The 14,294-nt window shown below is 37.4% G+C and overlaps 1 protein-coding gene across 5 annotated transcripts in view; it reads left to right on the forward strand.

Annotated features, from left to right (window-relative positions):
* Positions 1–13,107, forward strand: part of FSTL5 (follistatin like 5) — a 937,973-nt gene extending 924,866 nt beyond the window's left edge. For all 5 annotated transcript variants that reach the window (XM_086345931.1, XM_086345933.1, XM_086345932.1 and 2 more), the window contains one exon: positions 12,364–13,107. In XM_086345931.1, the coding sequence (XP_086202057.1) occupies positions 12,364–13,066 (703 nt within the window). In that variant the 3' untranslated portion in view covers positions 13,067–13,107. The remainder of the gene's footprint in view (positions 1–12,363) is intronic.
* Positions 13,108–14,294: the final 1,187 nt, after the last annotated feature.

Here is a 14,294-nt window from a genome sequence, read left to right on the forward strand (position 1 = left end):
GTTTCATATCAATTATCAAATGATCTCAATTAGAGATTTATGTATGTTACAATCAGTTCTTTCATTCACTAAATGGGTTTTTTTCAGCCTCTTTGGCCAAGATAATCTGTGCTGCTGTTTTGTAAAAACTCTACCTTCCTCCTCCTTTCTGTGTCCCAGGGGTCTGGGTAATGTGACTGGCTGATTTTTCTGGCCAGCAAGAAGCTGGCCTGGAGGTTGCACTCAAAAGATAGGACAAGAGCGTATTATGTCTCCCCATACACCATGCCCTTAGCACCTTGTCTGCTGATTTCTTGAAGAACAGCTGTTTCTTAAGATGGAAAGTCCCAGCTCCTCACAAAACATACCTCTCCAGATAGCTCCTTCCTTCCAGGACACAGCAGTGACAATAACTTTACTGTTGCTCTCCACACACTACTGCACTAACCCATGTAGTCAATTTACATTGTTTTGTAAACCTCTTTGATTTATTCTAATTAGTTCTTTTCCTTTGGGGATGCAGACTGATATACGTTTTCTCTTCAAGTGAAAGGTGAGCATAACAAAAATACAAGCTAATAACTGTTACAGGGATGTAGCTACACCCATCTTTTCTCTGAAGTATTTCCCTAAATACACTTTGCAAGTCAAGGCACACAATTAAAAGCATCCCACTGCTTGACCTTAAGGATAATTACCTTAAAGAGAGAAACCATTTATTCCCTCTCCTTTTTCTTCCTAAGGTTTTATGAAGTGTGCTACATGTGGTAGGTTGTGAATAATTACTGGATGTGATCACATAGTCTCCAGATCCCAAACCATGCCAAACATGGTTCCTCACGGAATTTTTTTTTTCACTTCCTTTTCTGTTTTACAGGTATACAGTAGACATTTTGGTAATATTTTTAATTGACTAGAAAGATTTTAATTTGTTTTTTGCCTTTGTTTTATCTACTTATTCTAGTATCCACTCTATGCTTAGAAATTATTTCTCACTCTGCTAATTACTAACTCCACTTCTGGTATATCACCTCTGATCCATTTACTAAGTTTTGCATGAAACACATTCTAATCAGAAGAACAGGTAAAGTCAGAGAGGTTGCTCTTTTCAGATTTTCTTGTTGTTTTCCAAAATCAAATTGGGGAGAGCAACCAGTCTTTAAAAATGCCATATTAGGCAATAGTTGTCATGTTTCCCTCTAAGCTCTTAAGCTCTTCAAAATATGGTGGATAATTTAGATATTCGAACTCTGGTCTATAGTGCATGTGGTGTGCACAGAATTCTTTTATTTTTTTTTTCAAAGTGAAGGATTTCTTTGGTCTACTTTTTATTTGCTGGATATAAGGTATGCTTTTAGGCTGGTTTAGAGACCATAGATTCACAGCCTGTGTATGTTTTATATTCGACTAGATTCAACATTTAGCCAGAATCTGATTTTTTTTTTTTTTTTGTATGCCATGGTTACTCACTAGAAGTTATGGACCTTCAGATACTGTGTTAATTCTGTCAAGAAATTAGACATTCTCAATATAGCGAAATTAAGTTATATATTTACATGTCAGTTTTTTCTAGAAGAATCAAATTCTCATCACCACAGAAAAATAAGATATGAGAGAAGGAAAGACAATATTAGATTTCATATTCATATATACATTTTACTTCTTTTTAAGAAAAAAAAATGAAAGAAAGGGAGAGGTGATGTACTTAAAATATTTAACACAGAATTTCTAAAATATGCTTATAAAAGTCAGGCAGGAGGGCATCCTCGTGTTCATTTTACAGCTTTTCAACCTGTGTGTTGAAAACAGAAAACATCAAAGTATTATCATTTGTCAAACACTTCTAAGCTTTAGGATAATTCAGAGACTGTCCTTGCTCTTGTTATAAATCTCTACTAAATGTGTCAATTCTATTTCTCTATGCTTCCCCTCTTCCCAATGCGAATACGACCACTGTTTATGAACAGGTATAGTTTATTGAGCTATTTATGTGAAGTTCAGATAAAAACTAAATCCTCTGGTACTTGAGTAGCAACAACATTCAATCTCTTCTTACAAGGGTCAGTCTGGGATAATAGAAAACAAGTAAATATAAAAGAATTCACAAACTAGTGAATGATGGCTCATGTCAGATTTATGGTGTGTGTCCATGAAAACTCTGTGCTAACTGTAACGCAATGGAGGATGCTATTTCAACAGCACATTGTGTATGTGGAGCTATATATTAATTACAAGGAGTGTATATGTTAGTCACTTAGTCATGTCGGACTCTTTGTGACTCTGTGGACTCTAGCCCTCCAGGCTCCTCTATCCATCAGATTCTCCAGACAAGAATATGAAGTGGGTTGCCATTCCCTTCTCCATTCCTGACCCAGGGATTGAACCTGGGTCTCCCACATTGCAGGCAAATTCTTTACCAACTGAGCCACAGGGGAAGCCCATTACAAGGAGAGGGACTTTTAGTTCCTTATCTGTTAAACATTTCTTACCTTCCAGTTGGAAAAGCAAGATACGTATCATCCAGTTAGAAAAACAAGATACTACTAATCCTGCATTTTATGAAGTACTAATTATTTACTTGAGCATATGTTTTCCATACAATTCAAACAATATAGTTTCTAAAATAGAGACATCAGAAAAGTTTGGGGAAATGCTTTTATTTATATGTGGATTGCAGCATTTTTTTTAACAAATAAGGTGTAGTATCTGGCTAAATAAAACCTCAAGTACACTCAGTCTCCACTTACTGCTCCCCATTTGCATCCATTGATATACAGAAAAAGATTGTTCTAAAATATGTAGAGGTGCAGATGACAGGGTTTGAGGAAGGAGATCATATAGCAAAGGAGAGGGTGAATCAGAAAGACTGCGAAATCTGTGGGAACAGAAAAAAAATCATGGTTCAAAAAGATATTAATACATGCACACCAAAGCCATTGCAGCACTATTTACGATAGCCATGATATGGAAGTAACCTAAATATCCATCAACAAAAATGAAAGTGAAGTCGCCTAGCCATGTCCAACTCTTTGTGACCCCATGGACTGTAGCCTGCCAGGCTCCTCCATCCATGGGATTTTCCAGGCAAGAATACTGGAGTGGGTTGCCATTTCCTTCTCCAGGGGGTCTTCCTGACCCAGGGATCGAACTTGGGTCTCCTGCATTGCAGGCAGATTCTTTACCATCTGAGTCACCAGGGAATCCCTGTCCATCAACAAACGAGTGGGTAAAGAAGATGTGCTATAATATATACAATAGAATATTCAGTTCACTCGCTCAGTAGTGTCTGATTCTTTGCAACCCCATGAATTGCAGCACACCAGGCCTCCCTGTCCATCACCAACTCCCAGAGTTCACTCAGACTCACGTCCATCAAGTCAGTGATGCCATCCAGCCATCTCATCCTCTGTCATCCCCTTCTCCTCCTGCCCCCAATCCCTCCCAGCATCAGAGTCTTTTCCAATGGGTCAACTCTTTGCATGAGGTGGCCAAAGTACTGGAGTTTCAGCTTTAGCATCATTCCTTCCAAAGAACACCCACGGCTGATCTCCTTTAGAATGGACCGGTTGGATCTCCTAGCAGTCCAAGGGACTCTCAAGAGTCTTCTCCAACACCACAGTTCAAAAGCATCAATTCTTTGGCTATTAGTCATAAAAAGAACAAACTTTTGGACCTAAAGATTACCCTACTGAATGAAGTAAGTTGGACACATAAAGATACATATGATATGACATTGCTTATATGTGGAATATAAAATAAATAAAGGCGTACAAGTAAAGTTATTTACAAAACAAACAGAGACAGATGTAAAATGCAAACTAATGGTTACCAGGGAAGAAAAGTGGAGGAACAAATGTAGAGATTGGGACTGACATATACATACTACTATATATAAAGTGAATAACTCATAAGAACCTGCTGTATAGCACAGAGACATCTACTCAAAACTCTGTAATGGCCTATATGGGAGAAACAACTCTTAAAAAAAGTGGCTATATGTATAATTGATTCATTTTGCTGTACAGTAGAAACTAGCACAACATTGGAAATCAACTATACTCCAATATATATATATATATTTTTTAAATAAAGAAACACTTCCCCAGCTTCTAAGATGGGGACTGGTTCTTAGTGACCAGAAGTCAGCTTTAATATTAGAAGTCAGCTTTAAACAGAACTGTCCAGGTGGGAATATGCATGGACTCTGGTAAGAGGCAACCCTAAATGAAAACTCAGGAGATAAAATAATTGTTTTTCTGCAAATCTTTGGAGTAAATTTTACTCTAAGTTTTGGAATATCGTTGCTCTTGGGACTGACCATATGGCAAATTAATACAAGTCATTAGCTGCAATTATGAGATTCCTTCAGTAGCATCTGAGGTGATGGATTTGAAAGCAGCACAGGAGCAGAATAACATTGCAGATGCTGTAGAGTGAGTGACTTAAAAACAGCTTTGTGAGATTCTATGTGATCAGACTCATTTGGGGACTGTCTAGTGAAAGATGTGGGGAAATCATTCATTGTACAAATGCAAGACCTATATCCTGGTCTTGTGGGGTCTGGAGGTCTTTGTTCAGCTGCTCTTTATTAGGGTTCATGATGTTTCAATCATGTTTCTCTCTAAGTATCTATTCTTTTCCTGTCTCTGCCAAATCACTTCCTCTGCAAGGCTCCTGAATTGTCATGACATAAACTCTCCATCTTCTTAAAGATCCAGGTCCTAAAGTCAGCCACAAAATTTTCTGGTGTTTTTAGTGAAAGTCCTTGAGGTATCAATTTCAAACCCCTTCATCTGTGCAGAGTTCAAAGTCACCAGTATTCCATGGCCATCTGTTTCACCCCCTCCCTAAGAAGTGAAACAACAACTCTAAAAGATGGTGGTGTGAGGTAGGCTGCCCTTGTTCCTGATCAAGTGGACTATTTGGTGATTGGGTGAGGTGTGGACTGGGCATGAATCCTGTTGATACAAGTGAGGGCAAGAAGAAAAATGTGAATTTCTATTATTAAAATGATCTCTGTTGAATTCACAAATGGAGAAATCTCATCATATTTGGGTAACTGCTGCTGCTACTAAGTCAATTCAGTCATGTCCGACTCTGTGTGACCCCATAGACAGCAGCAGACAGATACCAGGCTTCCCTGTCCCTGGGATCTCCAGGCAAGAACACTGGAGTGGGTTGCCATTTCCTTCTCCAATGCATGAAAGTGAAAAGTGAAAGGGAAGTTGCTCAGTAGTGTCTGAATCTGTGCAACCCCATGGACTGCCATCTACCAGGCTCCTCCGTCTATGGGATTTTCCAGGCAAGAGTACTGGATGGAGTGGGGTGCTATTGCCTTCTCCGAATTTGGGTAACAGTGCATGCTTATTTTTAACATTGTGGGAATACTGGTTACATAGAAAAAACTGACATTTGTTCTTATTTTTCCATCTATGGAAAATCTATTCTGAAATCTATTATGCCATAAGAAAGATTATATTTGATGTCAAAGGGAAAATTATGCTACTGAAAGGTTGCAGTTGCAAGCTGTGTGCTACACCAGGATTTGTGAGTTCAAGAAGAGAGGATTTCGATCTCGGGACAGAGACGAGTCTTGACTACTCAGAGTTTTTGTGTAGCCAAGTTTTATTAAAGTATAATAGAGGTACAGAAAGCTTTTGACACAGACCTCAAAAGGGGACAGAAAGAATGCCTGCTTGTAAGTTTTTAGCAAGGCATTTTATGTCTGGTAGTGAGAGCTGATAATCAGATAAGAGAGACACCTCCAGGCTAAGGAAGTTTCACCAGGCCCCTCTCCCACAATGTGCATTTATGGGATAAAATGGCACCAGGTGTGTCATCCCAGGCCATAAGATAATTGACATGAATACTGGTTTGTTGAGCCATTATCTTTTAGAGTCTCTTGATGAGTGTGAAAGAGGAGAGTGAAAAAGTTGGCTTAAAACTCAACATTCAGAAAACTAAGATCATGGCATCTGGTCCCATCACTTCATGGCAAATAGATGGGGAAATAATGGAAACAGTGGCAGACTTTATTGTTTTGGGCTCCAAAATTACTGCAGATGGTGACTGCAGCCATGAAATTAAAAGATGTTTGCTCCTTGAAAGAAAAGCTATGGCCAATCTAGACAGCATATTAAAAAGCAGAGACACTACTTTGCCAACAAAAGTCCATCTAGTCAAAGCAATGGTTTTTCCAGTAATCATGTATGGCTGTGAGAGTTGGACTATAAAGAAAACTGAACACTGAAGAATTGATGCTTTTGAAATGTGGTGTTGAAGAAGACTCTTGAGAGTCCCTTGGACTGCAGGGAGATCCAACCAGTCCATCCTAAAGGAGATCAGTCCTGAATATTCATTGGAAGGACTGATGCTGAAATTGAAATTCCAGTACCTTGGCCACCTAATGGGAAGAACTGACTCATTTGAAAAGACTCTTTATTAGGAGTCTTTTTTATTAGAAGTCTGATGCTGGGAAAGATTGAAGGCAGGAGGAGAAGGGGTTGAAAGAGGATGAGATGGTTGGATGGCATTAGTGACTTGAAGGATATAAGTTTGAGTAAGCTCCGGGAGTTGGTGATGGACAGGAAAGCCTGGCGTGCTGCAGTTCATGGGGTAGCAAAGGGTCCAACATGACTGAGTGACTGAATTGAACTGAACTGAACTGAGCCATTGTCAGCCCAAGGTTTGAGAAAAGAAAAATATATTAGGTGGTACCGATTTGAAGAAAGGCAACTTTCAAAGCAAATACATGGTTTCATTAACATAGCTTAAAAAGAACATTTCCATAAGAAAAACGCATCAGTTAGTTCAAGGTTTGAGAAAAGTTTAAGCTAGGGGAACAAGGTGTCGTCAACAGATAAGGGAAAAAAATCTACCCCTTGAGATTTATTTCCTCCTGTCCTTTGGGGACCCCTACTGAGACTCTTAACACTCTTATTACTTAAGATATAAAAAATGGACAAATTCTGTTTCTTGAGAATGTACTATTTTCCTGGTAATAAACATACATTTATTCTCATTCTCAAAACAAGTTACTTTTATTCTCTTCCTGCTGATGAGGAAATTGAAACTTGTGGGAGTCAAGGACTTCATGTAAGGTCATATATCCATTCTGTTGAAAAACTTGGTCATGAAACTAAATCAGCCCATATTGAAAATCTTTACTTCATCCAAAACAAGTTCTCTGAACATGAATCACCTCAAAACCTCACTTTAAGCATAAAAGCAGTAATTAAACTTGAATCTTTTTATAAACTTTATAATGAACTAAATTGATTAAACACTCAGAAAAACAAAATAATTTGGGAAAGAAGAAAAGACTCTCACCCTCTTCAACAAATCTGACATCAAATCCACACAATGCCGTGCTGAGAGGTCCAACTTTCCTAATTGCTATATTTCCCTAATAAACAAAGTGATCACAAGAGTAAGTTTTAACTCTCATTCTTCATAGTCTGCAACTTCCTATAGACATTCTGACAAATATTAGACAAACTATTAGGCCTAGTACTATGCAGAATTTTATGGTATTAAGCAGACATGACAGTTGAGAGACTTGTAAATAATAATCACAGACTAATGAATAGTGGGAGACTTCAGAATATCAATCTGTACTAGGGGGAAATTTTGAATTAGAGACACTACTTCCTACCCAATAAATCAGTAGTGAAAAATTGAAGGCTTTCTCAATGCATCTGCTTATGCAGCTAGATCTGTAGTCCTGAAGGAGCATACAACGTGGATGCCAAAAGGAATGTAATTTTATCACCCTACAAGGGGCTTTTGCATTTTTAACTGAACCATTTTTTAAAATTTTAATTACCTCCAAAAGAGGCTGGATTGTATCACAGAAAACTTGAGTGCATCCTTCAGTATCAGAGTGAAACTAGTTCAAGGTAGTTAGAGCTTGTCTCTTCCTCCTTCTTTAGCAGTCAAATAACATTGCCCAAAGGGAACAGAAGACACAAAGTTAAGAGAACTGAAATGCCAAGTCTTGATTGTTTATGGCTTTTATTAAATGTGAAAATTACTGATTTTGCCTCTGAGCACATGCATCATATAGAACAGAAAAGAGACAGTATCTTCCATAATAATTAACAAATTCATAAAAGATACCAGACACAGGTATACATCTTCATACTTACATATCCTTTATCACTGTTAATGAATAGAAACACACCTCTTTTCAATATCCCAAGTCCATTATTTATTAAGACAAGTATAAGTAAGCCAAATTATTTATATTTAAAATTTTATGGTATTTTTGATGCTGATAACACAAAAATAATTGGACTTGGTTTTTATTTTGAGAGTTTTTAAATTCTTTAGCATTCAGGTAGTATTCAGGTAGCAGAGACACTACTTTGCCCACAAATTCCGTATATTCAAAGCCATGGTTTTTCGAGTAGTCGTGTACAGATCCGAGAGTCGGTTCATAAAGAAGGCTGAGCACAGAAGAATTTCTGCTTTCAAACTGGTGCTGGAGAAGACTCTTGAGAGTCCTTTGCACTACAAGGAGTTCAAACCAATCAATCCTAAATGAAATAAATATTCCCTGAATATTCATTCGAAGGACTGATGCTGAAGCTGAAGCTCAAATACTTAGGTCACCTGAGGCAAAGAGCTAACTCATTGAAAAAAACCCTGATGCTGGGAAAGATTGAAGGCAAAAGGAGAAGTGGGTGATAGACAATATGATGATTAGATAGTACCACAAGCTCAAAGGACATGAGTTTGAGCAAACTCTTGGAGATAGTGGGGGACAGAGGAGACTGATGCGCCTCTCCGTGTGATTGTAAAGTGTTGGACTGAACAACAACAAAGTACTTAAAACCTACACCAGGTATTCATTTTTTGATGGGAACATTTGGAAGTGATTGCTAACATCATATAGGTGTCTTCATATCATTGTAATCAAAACTGAAATTGTATCCCGACTAGTATGGTATGAGCTTCGTTTACTGAAAGAACAGTGACCCAAATATTACTGACACAAGACAAGATAAAGATCCAGGAAATTAATAAGAAATTGTGCATGTCATTCTGAAATATTCTACAAATATTATTTCAAAATGATTACTTTATTCCATTTCAAGTATATATAGAAAAAGTAATAGTTACCAAGTAATACTACTTCAGAATATTATAATTAAGCATTAATCACTTAATTTCATTAATCCATTAAAATTTCTAGACTCTTTGGAAGCAAGGTGAGTTATATTCACCTCCAGTATTTTTCTAGTGCTTTCTATTTAGTAATCATTCAATAAATGTTTAAGAAATCTTTTTAAAGGAGTAGTTATACATGGTAGCTCTTCTTTTGTGTAGAAAAAGTCATGTTCTCTCCAAAGGCAACAAATAGTCTCTCACAAATCTTCAAATATTTCTAAAATTATTGCATAGTTTCCTAACTCTATGAAATGTAGTAACATAGAAGCAATGTAGGGAAAGAGCATGTCAGCCAAGATGGCGTGGTCAGGCTTCCTCACCCCAGGGCATCTTGCTTTTGTCCCACGTTTTATAAATCATGATTATGTAACAGCTGAGATCACTTACAGCCCTGCACATGCACATTACCAGATACTTACTAAGATGTGGACTACTTGTGATATGAGTTCCAACTAAAAAGCAGCGGCATTACTGCCAATCATGACTGTATCCCTTGAGTCAATAACAGAGGAGAGAATACAGTGTGTCTGTGGCTATGGCTGCTGCGCCAGCGAGGCGAGAAGAAGGAGTCTGCAGCTCCTATGCTTCCTCACATTTTCTTCTAGCCTCTTAGCTTGCCCCTTGCCTACCATGGGTTCAGTGAACAGTGAGTGCAGTGAACAGCAAGACAACTGGCCTCATTCATGAACAGGATCAGCGATACTAGCAGTTACAGTCTTATGTCTGTTTTAGTAAAATATTTGTGCTTATGCACTTCATAACTTCCATCGTTATGACTGATTTTTTAAGAACATTTATTTCGTTTTATTCTATGATGTTAAAGGTCTGTGTTTATTCATATTTTGAGCTTGTCACATGCTTATATTGAAATTTTAAGGTGCTATTATCCTGAATGTATTTCTATATTATGTATCCATATATTTCTATATTATGTGTGTAGATACTTACAAAAAATAAATTTTTTAAGAAATAGTATACGGAAAATAAATTTTCTAGGTGACAAGAATAAAATGGGCCATTTTTAGAGTTTTTCTGTTTTAATTGTAGTTACTATTTTGTCTCTAAGTAGTGTCTAACTCTTTTTGCCATAAGGGTGGTGTCAGATCACCCTTATGGCAGAAAGTGAAGAGGAACTCAAAAGCCTCTTGATGAAAGTGAAAGAGGAGAGTGAAAAAGTTGGCTTAAAGCTCAACATTCAGAAAACTAAGATCATGGCATCTGGTCCCATCGCTTCATGGGAAATAGATGGGGACACAGTGGAAACAGTATCAGACTTTATTTTTTTGGGCTCCAAAATCACTGCAGATGGTGACTGCAGCCATGAAATTAAAAGACGCTTACTCTTTGGAAGGAAGGTTATGACCAACCTAGACAGCATATTTAAAAGCAGAGACGTTACTTTGCCAACAAAGGTCCGTCTAGTCAAGGCTATGGTTTTTCCAGTGGTCATGTATGGATGTGAGAGTTGGACTGTGAAGAAAGCTGAGCGCTGAAGAATTGATGCTTTTGAACTGTGGTGTTGGAGAAGTCTCTTGAGAGTCCCTTGGACTGCAAGGAGATCCAACCAGTCCATTCTGAAAAAGATCAGTCCTGGGTGTTCTTTGGAAGGACTGATGCTGAAGCTGAAACTCCAATACTTTGGCCACCTCATGCGAAGAGTTGACTCATTGGAAAAGATTCTGATGCTGGGAGGGATTGGGGGCAGGAGGGGAAGGGGACGACAGAGGATGAGATAGCTGGATGACATCACCAACTTGATGGGCATGAGTTTGGGTTAACTCTGGGAGTTGGTGATGGACAGGGAGGCCTGGTGTGCTGCAGTTCATGGGGTTGCAGAGTCAGACATGACTGAGTGACTGAACTGAACTGAACTGAACTCTTTTTGCAACGCATGGACTGTAGCCTACCAGGCTCCTCTGTCCACAGGATTTCTCAGGCAAGAATACTAGAGTGGAATTGTCATTCCCTTCTCCAGGAGATCTTCCTGATTCAGGGATTGAACCTGCATCTCCTGCTTTACCACTGAACCACATGAGAAGCCTTTTGTTTTATACTCATAGTAAAGTCATCTTAATCTTATTTTTTTCATTTAGGAGCAAAGTCAGTTAAGAATACCTCTCTCATCTTTATTTTTAAGGAAATTTTGGAAATATTAGAAAGTGCTTTAATCAATATTATTAAAAAAAATAAAAGTCCCTTCCAATTCTGTTGGGCTTTATGCATTTTGGGTGTAACTTTGTAAAGTAGTTTCTATCTCATTTTATCTTATTTTTGCTAGGAAGTCACCCATGTTATACGTAAGGGTTTCCATATATATTCACCCCCAAACAAGCAAAACCCCACAAAATTGACTTCTCCATTTCACAGGGACTTCTGATCATCTATAGCTAGCATTCAGGACAAAAATAATTGAAGTAATCAAAGAGATCACCAAAATATATTTTAAAATATATTTATTTTTAAATTAAATTTAATAGAAAAATGCCATAAATATCCAAAGTTCATCATTATTCAATATAAAATGATTAATACAACACAGGTGTATCATTAATAATTATAACAGTATTAGCATGGCAAGGATGAAACTTTAACTTGGATTTAGAACATAATAAAATAAATGTTAAAATCATAAAGGTAGTTAAGGTGATCCTAAAATGCAATAAATAGAAGTCTAATAGTTCTATAGCCCCTAAATCTACATCTATTAAGGTGAAAAAGCTTAAAATGAGAAAAATATGAATACTTATCTAAACAATGATGAGTATCAAATTTATTTGGTTATCACAAGCAATATAAGACGTCAATGAAGTGAGTGGAAAAGATGTATACTCAAGGTTTTCATTCTTTCTCATTTTCCTAGACATTAACTAAGTTGATTCAATATCAGTGGGTTTTGAGACATGCAAAATATGTCTACTTTTTGGCCCTTGATGATAAAAGTAAAGTGTGTTGCTCCAGTTAACTAGATACATCGCTTTTAATTATTTTGCTTTCTATAGCATGAGTTATAAATGTTTGGCTTTAATGAAAGGACAACCTAAGGAAGGAGGAGGGCAGTGGGATTTAAAGCAGACTCTAATAAGATTCAGCCACCAGTTCCTGCACAGCCTGATAACTAATGCCCAGGCTCTGAGTCCTCTTTTCACCTGCCCATAGTGCATTTCCTTCATCCCTTTGGAGTTTCCTGTCTAACTTTGATTTTCATTTTTGCAGGTTTGGATTTATTCTTCATAAAGATGAAGCTGCACTACAAAAGATTGATCTTGAAACCATGTCATACATCAAGACTATTAATTTGAAGGACTATCAATGCATCCCGCAGTCACTAGCATACACACACTTGGGAGGATATTACTTCATTGGCTGCAAACCCGACAGCACTGGGGCAGCTCCCCCACAGCTCTTGGTGGACGGTGTCACCGACTCAGTCATTGGGTTCAACAGTGACGTGACGGGCACTCCATACGTCTCTCCAGATGGACACTATCTTGTCACCATCAGTGACGTGAAAGGTCTTGTGAGGGTCCAGTACATCACCATCAGAGGAGAAATACAGGAGGCTTTTGATATTCACACTAATCTGCACATATCTGACCTGGCCTTTCAGCCATCCTTTACGGAAGCCCATCAGTACAACATTTATGGTAGTTCAAGCACACAGACAGATGTGCTCTTTGTGGAGCTTGCCTCCGGGAAGGTTAAGATGATAAAAAGCCTTAAGGAACCACTCAAGGCAGAAGAATGGCCTTGGAGCCTGAAGAACAGACAAATCCAGGACAGTGGCTTGTTTGGTCAATACCTGATGACTCCTTCCAAGGACTCTCTCTTTATACTTGATGGACGACTCAATAAATTAAACTGTGAGATCACTGAAGTTGAGAAGGGAAACACAGTCATCTGGGTTGGAGAAGCCTAGAAGCCCTGTTAAATAATTATTAAATCAAGAGTTTTCCAATACACTGCACTAATCCATTATTTAAATTTACAGTTTAACTTTCTAAGTTTGTATCCTAGCCAAACATCAGTTATTTGGATGGCCCAAATAAAATAGTTTTTTTTTTTTTTTAAACAAAGACATACACAATTATTAATATTGGTTGATTAGAAATAGTTAACACAATATTTAATGAGAAACTATTTAAATTATAAGAACCAAATCTACTGTTATGTTTTTTTCCAATAGAATAGGGATTTAAATAATTAAAAATAACTCAACTGCAGGGAATTTCCAATGAATTCTAAACACCATTTCATCTTGAGGGTTATTAATCTATTTTTTTTTTTCTGTCCTTTTAGTATGCTTAAACCAGAAATAAAAGATGTTGTAGAACCTTAAAATTCTTAATTCAAAATATTCTGTCCCATCCACTGTTTCTAATCTTTCGTGCCTTGAAAGGAATGTCACAAGAGGAAAAGGAAGGCTAAAAGCTGCATACGGACCACTCTCATCACTATAAATTTCTTGTCATTTAAAGAGAAAAGTTGAACATCTTTTGCACCAAACCCAGCCTTCAGTCATTTGTCTAACCCTCAATGAAATATCATTTGAAGACATAAACTGTCCTTAGGCTGTACACAGGTGACAAATTCTATTTGACACTCACTGTATAATCTGCAGCATGCTATGGAAAATGGGGAGGAAGGGAGGAAAATAATTATGGTAATATGTTTGCAGTGTATTCGTGACTCATTTTGCTTTCAATCACGAGAGTGCATTATATTTTTAATGCAAGTTTGTCTGGGATGTCAACTGCTTACAAATATCTCTTATTAGTGGAATAGACTTTTTTGTTTCTTATGATGTAGTCCAGTGTTGCATTAGCAGGAACTTTTATTTCCAAAATAGAAGCATTATTTGTGTCTGCTTAGAGTAAACCACATTTAGGGAAATTAACAGCAGAGAGAAAAAAAACTGACTAGAGAACTGATGAGTATTAGCGGTTTAGGACAATTAGTAACAGAAATTGGGAATTAGGGGGTAGCACCACAGTGGTGAGAAAAGATGTACTTCTCTATCGCCTTTGCTATTTAAATATAATCCATCAAAGGACTCATTCCTTAATAACTTTCCCAAATGACTTCTGCTTAACTCCTATGTAATCCTTAAACAACTCTCTCACTGTGTGTCAAAGTTCAAAACCTAA

Source organism: Bos grunniens, chromosome 17, assembly GCF_055505025.1.
Source record: "Bos grunniens cultivar Pamir isolate PY7600 chromosome 17, Bosgru_T2T1.0, whole genome shotgun sequence".
In the NCBI taxonomy this organism is placed as follows: domain Eukaryota; kingdom Metazoa; phylum Chordata; class Mammalia; order Artiodactyla; family Bovidae; genus Bos; species Bos grunniens.